This window comes from Echinops telfairi, unplaced genomic scaffold, assembly GCF_000313985.2.
Source record: "Echinops telfairi isolate 266 unplaced genomic scaffold, ASM31398v2 ScPeMD7_25;HRSCAF=90, whole genome shotgun sequence".
Classification (NCBI taxonomy): domain Eukaryota; kingdom Metazoa; phylum Chordata; class Mammalia; order Afrosoricida; family Tenrecidae; genus Echinops; species Echinops telfairi.
Window position 1 is genome coordinate 6992926 of NW_022103922.1, and position 9239 is coordinate 7002164.

General features: G+C 45.3%; 1 protein-coding gene across 1 annotated transcript in view; it reads right to left on the reverse strand.

Annotated features, from left to right (window-relative positions):
* Positions 1-1794: 1794 nt before the first annotated feature.
* The window catches only part of PLGRKT (plasminogen receptor with a C-terminal lysine), a 23134-nt gene continuing 15689 nt past the window's right edge, over positions 1795-9239 (reverse strand). The window contains exons 3-5 of the mRNA XM_013005643.2: positions 6828-6958; positions 5453-5562; positions 1795-2171 (exon numbers count right to left, since the gene is read on the reverse strand). Coding sequence (XP_012861097.1) covers positions 2050-2171; positions 5453-5562; positions 6828-6958 — 363 coding nt within the window. The 3' untranslated portion in view covers positions 1795-2049. The remainder of the gene's footprint in view (positions 2172-5452; positions 5563-6827; positions 6959-9239) is intronic.

The window sequence follows — 9239 nt, forward strand, 5'->3', positions numbered from 1 at the left end:
TTGCAGTCCCAGCCTGAAAACGAGTCCCGCCCCACATCTCTCTATTGTTTTGCCTCCACTGAATTCATTAGTCACCATCCAAAGTTATCTTATTTCTCCCCATGTTTGTTCTAGTCCCCTCCACACTTGCCCATTACTTCCTGAGAGCATACCTCTTCCAGCTGGGCTGCAGACCCCTGGTCTACTCATTCCTCCATCAGTACCTATCACATAGCTGTCAGCTGCTGTTGAGTCGGCCCCCAACCCGTGACAACCTTATGCGTAACAGAACAACACACTGCCCAGTCCTGTACCATCTCCCCATGGTCAATTATGGATCGGACCGTTTGATCTTGAAAACAGTAGAGTGAGGGTCACATCCTCCTCCTCCAATTACACAAGGGAAGAGGAGAAAACTCCCTATAATCACTATCAGCTGCCAAGACCAATTCCTATGAGGCTGAAGTCAGACATATCTCCATCCTCCACCCTTCTTGCCAATTCTGACCCCACGTCCAACAGCAAGCACGCTCTACCTCTTGGCTGGGTTCAAGAATTCACTGCAGTTGCCACCCAGAACATACTGACAATTAGAAGGTTTATTAGGGAAGCTAACAGGTTACAATTGAGGCGAGAGCCTCAGGATACAGCTGGCCAGTCAGGACGGTTTCTTCTCTGCCGTGCCCACAGCCAGGCCGCTTTCTGACCTCTGCGCTGCTCAGGCAATGTTCCCAAGATGCCTTGAGGCTGCCTATAAATGTCCAAAGGGCGACACCACTCTGCCATAGTCCTCATTCCAAAGGTGCTCAGAGTTGGGATTTGAACACAGGCAGTTTGTGCTAAAACAATATTGGGAAAAGTAGGCAAGAATTCATTCCTGGTAGCGAAGACTGCTGTGAAGGAAGGAGAAAGGTGAAAACCTTCAAAGAGTGACCCCGGGTAGAGCGTCGAGTAGGAGCGGCTGATTCGGATGTCCACCTCTTGTTTTTCTCTCAGTGGAAAAAGCTATCTCATAAAACAATCGCCTTTGTACCCATTCTTCAAGTACATCTACTCCAAAGTTAATTATTAATACTTAGTAAGACAAATACCTTTTTTCAACAACATGAACGGCCGACAATACACATGGACCTCACCAAGTGGAGTCCACAGGAATCACGGTGGCTTCCTCTGTAAGAAGAGATGATGGGGGAGCTGACTGAGGCTCATCAGTCAGAACACTGCACGGAGCGACTGGAGCAGACCTTCCTCTGCTCGTGCAAGCTCCTGCTGAAGCTGAAGCAAATGAACACAAGTCCGTGAGAGTCATGGTAGGGGCTTGAGGATTTTCTGCTGTCTTCGATTGAGGTTTTTATCTGTTGTACTTTGTTGTTGTTAGTTTCCAACAATGTTTTCCTGTCTATGAAATCCAGGATAAGTAAATCCATAAAGACAGTAACGGGAGTAATGGTTCTTTGGGGTTATGGCAGGGAGAGGCTGGGGTGAAATGGGGAGTTAATAAAGATGAGTACAAAAATGAAGAAAATGTTCTAAAGTAGATTGTGGTGGTGATTATACAACTCTTCCTAATATTATTGACCTATTGAATTGTATAGTTGGTGAATTATGCCATTAAAAGTGTTTAAAAATGGTATCTGTCTCATGGGACTTGCTGGGTGACTATATGAATGAGTCGCCACAGAGCACTCAGGACCAGGCCTGGTCATGGTCTTTGTCATGTAGGGACAGGACACACTGACAAATGCACGTCATTTCAGTGGGAGAGGTGTGTGCTGCGGAAAGGTGTGAGACGGAAGTGGTAGCAGGACGGCTATCTTCAGGAATTCCAAACAACATAATTTATTCATTTTGCACTTAGATATTTGCGGTACACATAGGAAATCTCAAAGGTATTTAGTGTACTTCTAGGGTTTTATGTTTAAGCCTTATACATGTTCTTTCAAAGTGGTTTAGCCCAAACTGCATTGTAAAATTTTACAATAAAGTTCATATCAAAATCACATGCCTTTAGAAAACGACAAAAATCACTCTTCGGTGATTAGTGCTGCAATTCCGTGGGTGAGCATGACTTCATTTGCCAATGAAAAGTTTACTCTGCTCCCTTCTGGCCTTCTCCAGGCTTTCAAACGTGATCATCCCCCCTGGTAGCTGCAGCCTCTCCTTCTCCGCGTCCAGTATGTTCTCGGCTTCACCTGAAAGAAAGCACAGAAAGAGGTCAGGTAACGCGGACTTCTTGAGAGCGTTGTGAGAAGCCCTGGCGGCCGTGTCCCAGTGACAACTCTGTGGATCCGTGTGAGGCAAGTCCCCGCAGGGACCCCTGGGCCTGACTTCTGAGAGAGACAAATCAAACTTTGCTGGGCAGAGGACAACGAGTTGAAAGAAGAAAAAGAAGACCAAGAGAAGCAATCCACCCCTCTCCCCTTGAACAAAAGTTAGGGTGGTCAGTTATTAGTTGTGTTGGAGGATCTGGGAACAGCAGGGCCATATAGGGTCCTTCTAACTGCACCATAATATCATAAATGGCATGAGGGGAAATAAATTTACTAACAGTTCTGCTTCTTCCAGAAAGCTCACCTTTCTCTAGAAAGCAGTTGTAAATCTTCCAAATAAAGCAGTGTTCTCTTGTCAGTATATACACATCCATAAATCATTTCTCTTTCAAACAACAGCTTGCTAGTACAGTAATTTCTTCAAGCCAGTAATATTTGCCAAACTGAACTTAAAATGTATACTGTAATGGATGTGAGTGACATTCCATAAACCTGCCCCAGAAATAAAAGCCAATGTTTTCTCTAAATACTCTTTTTTCCAGGGCAATCTAAAATTTCCAATTATAAAACTATTTCATCTGCAAACTTTGCTTTTTTCGATTCAGTCTTAAATAGGAAATGCAAATCAATTGAGTGCATATACCGAGGAGCCCTAGTGGCCTAGTGGTTACGCATTGGGCTGTTAACTGGAAGGTCAGCATTTCCAAACTACCAGCCACTCTGAGGGAGAAAGACAGGCTTTCTACTCGTGTAAAGAATTACAGTCTCCCATAGAATCCCACAGGGGCCGTTCTACTCTCTCCCACCGGGTCCCTTTGAGTTGGAATCGACCCCATGGCAGAGGGTTTGGTTTGAGATACATACACCGAGGCAGGCCATTGGCAGCAGACTAGATGTTGTCCATGAGAAAGGATGCGTTTATAGCAAGGCTCGTGACACCGTCGATCAAACTTGCATGTTTTGGCACCATCACTACTTAATGGTAAGAAACTAACCTAAACATTTTCTATTCCAAATCATTTTGTTAGGAGCGTATCCAGAATCATACCATTCCATGGTTCCACCACATCAAGCAGTATTGTATAATTGCTTCCACAATCAGTTTCAGAACGTTTTCTTCCTTCTTGAACTCCTTGATATCAGCTTCCCCTTTTATCTCCACTGTACCCCCAGGAACTCTTAATCTAATTGCTGTCTCTACAGGTTCATCAATCCTGGGTGTCGTGTAGCAAAACCAGAAAAAAAGATTTAAGAAGGCTACCCACGATGACAAAATACATCAAAGATAACCCCAATATGGGGAAAAAACCCAGAAAATATTGAAAACCAGATCAAGCCCAAAGTGTGTCAGAGGTGAGATCAAGTGACAAGGTTTTATAACCTAAACATTCTAAAGTGACATGTTTAATAGAAAATTCCCAAAGCATGCCTTGAAATTTTATAATTTTAAATTCTGTGGATTGAATGTATCTGTGATAAAATGCCTTTTCAAATATACAATCAACACTTTCCTCAGAAGTTTCACATTAGTAACATGTGATATGTATGTTGTTCAGTAAGGTTGGCATTTTTTTATGATTTGTATCAATTTTTATGAAGAACTAAGAATTCTAATGTTCATATAAACAAGACATAGACCCATGAATGCATGAGCAGATGAGCAGTGGTGAAACCAAGCAGGTTGTTGAAGTGAATGTAACAAATAGTACATCAGTTGTATGCACTTTGTTTCCAGCCAGAGATGGGTTTGTACACCAGAAGTTACTTTGTTTAGAACTCAAACATTTACCTGTAGTAATGATGATATACATAAATGTCTAGGCTATTTTGTTTAGAATAAAGTTGAACAACAATACCAATAATATCCCACCCCAAATGGACATTTTAACAAAGGTTCTATGTGGAAAATGGATCCCGTTTGGAATGGGAATTTTTAAGGAAGAATGTGATGTCCTACAGGCTGCTCTCAAGGCTGGAAAAGGCTCTGCACCACCTCTTTCTCATCGCAAACCATAACAACAGCTTCCGGGAAGATGATGGGCCCAGGCCCCAGGAGAGGACAGGATGGCAGAGATGCAGCACTATTTTGTTTATTATGTAAGTAAATTATTATAAATATTGCTGATATAACATTTAATAGCACACAATTTACTATTGCACAATATATTTTTTCATAAATTCCATATAGCAGCTAGAATCTCACAAAACGCTTTCCTGGATTTTTGTTGAACTCTTGTATGCATAGACAAGTATGTGGGTACCATTGATGGAAAAACACAGTTCTGATGAGAGTGATAGTTGATATATATCACATTATATTATACATTACACTGTGTGGGATATATTACACTAGTGGGTGGGACACAGGTGAAACAATGAAGGTAGGGGGTGGAACTTATTGGCGATCACCTTTTGTGTGTGTGTGGAAATGTTGGAGGAGCATTTCCTTCATGTTTTGGACCAAAAACCAAACCCAACTCACTTATGAGTTCAACCTGCATTTGGTTCATCACTTCCCTGTTTAGACCACAGACTGGCAAACTTTCTTAAGCAACCAAACAGCAACCATTTGGGGGATTGCAGCACTTTGTTGTTGCGTTGACTCAACTCTGAGATTGTAGTGGGAAAGTAGCCATGGACCATATGTAAATGAATGGACATGTTCCAATAGAACTACTTATAGAAAAGTGCTGGCCTGTAGGCCAGGGACGGTCAACAAGCCGAGACTTGTCGCGTATACAGATCTCCCTGGGATAGATACCCCACCACGACCAACATCGAATGACCTACAGGGTACCCTGAAGGCAGAGCCGTAGCTGTGATTTTGTTGTATATTGTAGTTGTCATCTATTATGCAGAGACAAGAGAAATAAATGGTCCGTGCGTAGATTGCCCAAAAGGAAAATGATAAAACTCATGAGCTCTGAGTATGACCTTTGCTTTCAACATCATTTCATTGAGTACAACTTTTTAATCATTTGATTATGTAATAATTAATGTAATATGTAGTTAATAGTGACTGTTGCTAACCACCAGCTTGTGTAAATCTATGAAAATTGAGCCATCGGTTTTCATAAGCTGGGGTGAACTGGCTCAGGCAAACCACTACGTGAGAGGGAGGAGGGGGCCTGGGAAGGCAGAGAGTTGGGGGAGACAGTCTTTTCAGAACCTTCATGAGGAAGGACGAGGGGCCACGGACGTACCTTTCATTCTCTGCAGAAGGGTTCCATAGCCCAAGTCGTACTGGTAGGTGAGGACAAAGCCTAGTGGAACAATGGGAAAGAGGAAGACCGGCTTCTTCCCTTTTATTGCTCTGTTTCAAGAAGAAAAAGGAACAACCTGTAAGCATTCTTTCTATGCTCGATGGGGAAGACTGTCCTCCCTCAAATATTACTTGTTTGAGGTTTCTATGGAAATGGGGGTTTCTTCCTCAGAGCCGACCATTCTCAAGGGCAAGGCCTGCAAACGTGTTCATCTTTACTTGTCTTTGAGGCTAGTGCTTGCTACCTGCCTCACACGGGCTGTAGATTATAAAGGCATAGAGGCACCATGCTGTCTGTCCTCTCTTTATGTTAGAAAATGCAGAAAAGGGGAGAAGAAATCTAAAAAACTACAGGCAGGATTATGCAATTCAAACTCACCAGCCGCTCCTCGGGACAAAGATGAGACTATGTGCCCCCTTTAAGGATTTACAATGTTAGAGAGCAGTGATGAACCAGTGAAACACCTCAGGGAGTGGTGGCGGTTGGACGCGGAGGACACTATACTGAGTGAAATTAGTCACAAAAGGACAAGTATGAGACCACGGTTAAAAACAAAGACCAAGAAAAGGCTTTCACACACAAGAGACAAGCGCTGCTGGTCCGTAGGGGTGGAAGGGAGAGGGAGGAGAGGGAGGAGAGGGGAAGTCATAGGCTAGAGCAATGTTTCCCAAAGGGGCGATACTGCCCCTGGGGGGCGGAGCTGCCAAAGCAGATGCTTACTGGATGCTATCCCGGATGATGGGCTATAGTCTGAAAGTTCTTAAATGCCAAATCAGTGCAAAGGGAGAGGTAGGCCAATCAGTTTGGAATCCATGGGCTAAAGAGTATCCCCATGTTACCGTGGGTGAAGAGGGGGATCTCCAGGAAAAGGAAGATGGGGAAGCTGGTGGCAGCAGGGCAAGCCATTGGGAGGGCAGGTAAGTTGTTGAGTACAAAAAAGGTGATCTGACTATAAAACCTCACTTAATTACAATGAGATGTTTTTCAAAAATAGATGTATAACTTCAGAAACCCTGTTTGGGGGTCACTCTGAGCCACTAACTCAGGGACACTGAATTTGGCTTGACCGGGTTTACGGAGTTCAAGCAGAACTCTGAGGGTTACTTTGTTTGCACGGGACCCAATCCTATCTTGGCCAATTTCATAGGATGAACATGGCAAAGACATATGACACAGGCACACAGACACAGACACATGCACACAGAGTAAATTAATTTTTTTAATCCTTAAGTATTATTAAGTAAATAAGTATTTATAAATAAGTATTTATAAATAAGCTAATAACTAATCTTCTTTAAGTAAATAGCAAACATACCCAGTTGTTAAAGCGATGGTGACAATGCCAAAAAAGGTTCCAAAATATTTGAGGAATTCTCGAGACCAAGCCACCTGCATGGCCATTTGTCTTTCCCTCATTTCATTCTGCATTGTCAGCTGCCTCTCCAGCTAGGGACAGAAGACAAGAGAGAGTGTGGTTACTGGACTTCTAGTGTGAGCACAAATTTGATCATCTGCTTTCTCTCCTGGGATTTTCCTTCTTCAATCCCTTTGACTAATCTTTGTTTCTTCCCCTGGTGGGGTGGTGGTTCGAATAGCCGGCCTCTCGGTGTGCAGCTGAGTGCTTTATCAATGGACTTTGCCTAAAGTCCCTCTGAATAGTTAGTCCCAGGTGTCACCTGGACAGCCAACTCTTTCTGGATTCTAGTAGAGGATAGACACTGATCTTCTGCTTCTGCAACCTCAGTCTGCTTTGCATGTGGACTGGCTCTCCTAAGCCCTAGATCCATGCTCGGCACCATTATTCTATACGAAGGAAGATCAAAGGACCTTTAAGGGCAGCTGCCCCTTTTATTACCATGTAGCAGGAATCCCCCTGCGCTCCGAATTCACCCAGCGCCAAACGGAAATGCACCTGCTATATCAGGTTCGTCTCATTACCCTGTTCGATGGTGTCATTGGCAATTGCCTTGATTCTCAACTGACATGACCTCACGTGACGGAGCAGAACTTCCCCGTGCTCTTGACTGTTGCCAGAGGTTTCTCCCATACAGCCCCTGGGTGGGTTCGAAACACGAGCCTCTCAGCTGTAGCTGATGCTTCGTCACAGTGTCACAGAGGCTCCCCGACACAATGGCAGAGTGAAATAATAACAGATTTTTTCCTTGCCGCAGTTTTGTTTGGTGTACGTCCACTTTAGTTTGTGGCTTTGACTACCTTGAGACAAACTCAAACCAACTCATTGCCATCAAGTCAATGCCGACTCATAGCAACCCTCTAGGACGGCATAGAACTGCCCCTGTGGGTTTCCAAGCCTGTCACTCTTTACAGGAGTAGAAAGCCCTTTCTCCTTGTGGGAGGCAGATAAGCCCAAACCAAAAAGCAAACTAGCTGCCATCGAGTTATTGTTGACCACGGAAGACTCCAAAAAGAAAACAGCCCAAACCCACTGCATCAGGTCGAGTCTGATTCGTGGCACCCTGTAGGGCAGGGTGGCCCGGCCCCTGGGTCCTGGGACTGGAAGTGTTTCTGGGAGTAGAAAGCCCCATCTCTCTCCCAGATAAAGGCCAGAACCTGGAAAATGAAAAGAAAAACCAAACTCACTGTTAATGAGTCAAGTCCGGCTTGGAGGACCCTGTAGGATAAGGTAGAACTAATGGGTTTCTGAGACTGTAATTCTTCATGGAATACAGAAGGGGGCTCAGTTTCACAAGGGATTTTTAAAAAATGTGCAGCATAAGCAACACTGCAAACCCAAAGCCCTTATTTTGCAAGAGTGGATTCTTGGGAGAGAAGAGTTGGGTTTGGGGTGTGTTCTGATTTCCACTCTTGGCTGTGCCATCCTTAGCACAGCCGGGGAGACTGAACGCAGAATCAGTGGAGAGAACTAGGGCAGGCGCACAGCATCCTTCTGGGCTCATGTCTGCTGTTGGAAGGACCTGGGGAGAAGGACAGCTTAGATGCCAGCCTGAAGCTTGGCTCATGGGTCTTCTTGGAGTTGATGTGATGGCAACCTCAGGTGGGGCTGGGGTCACAGACGACCCTGCCTCCTGGGCAGAATTTTCGAAGGCTGCCCTACAGCAAAGCACACATGGCCGCAGGGCAGATCTAGACTCAGAGCAGGCCTGGGGGTGCCAACCCAGTCCCCCTCAGCGGCCAAGGAGTGCAGAGAAAATCTGAAAGATGCCCCTGACACCCAGAGAGGGATACAGACTGAGAATGTGAAACAGGTCGCCTACCAGAAGGTCACCAACCCTAAGGTTGTTACTGCCATTGAGTCGAAGCTGACTCAGCAGCCCCCTGTGGGTTTCCAGGACTGTCAGTGTCAACGGGAGTAGAAAGCCCAGTCTCCCGCGGAGCGGCTGGTGGTTTCAAACTGCCGACCGTGCGGATCATAACCACTGCACAGCCAGGGCTCCTAACCCTAAGGTTAGGGCCCCCATAACAGCTGGGTGGGGAGGCGGCGGGATCTTGGAGGGCCTGTGGCACCTAAGAGAACAGAGGTAGTGGCCAAGCCAGCCTGGAACTCAGTCAGACACCCTCTGAGCAAACCACCTGGCACAGGTGCTACCGCTTCCCTCCTGGGCACATCCCTCTTCGTTTCAGGCCCACATACCGTCCACACGTTTCAGCCATCCTTTTGAGCCCTTCCTCTTGTCTCCATTGTTGCTGCCTCCGTTGATAGGATCTCATTTTTCTCGGTACCCGGCACCCTCACACCTTGACTTAA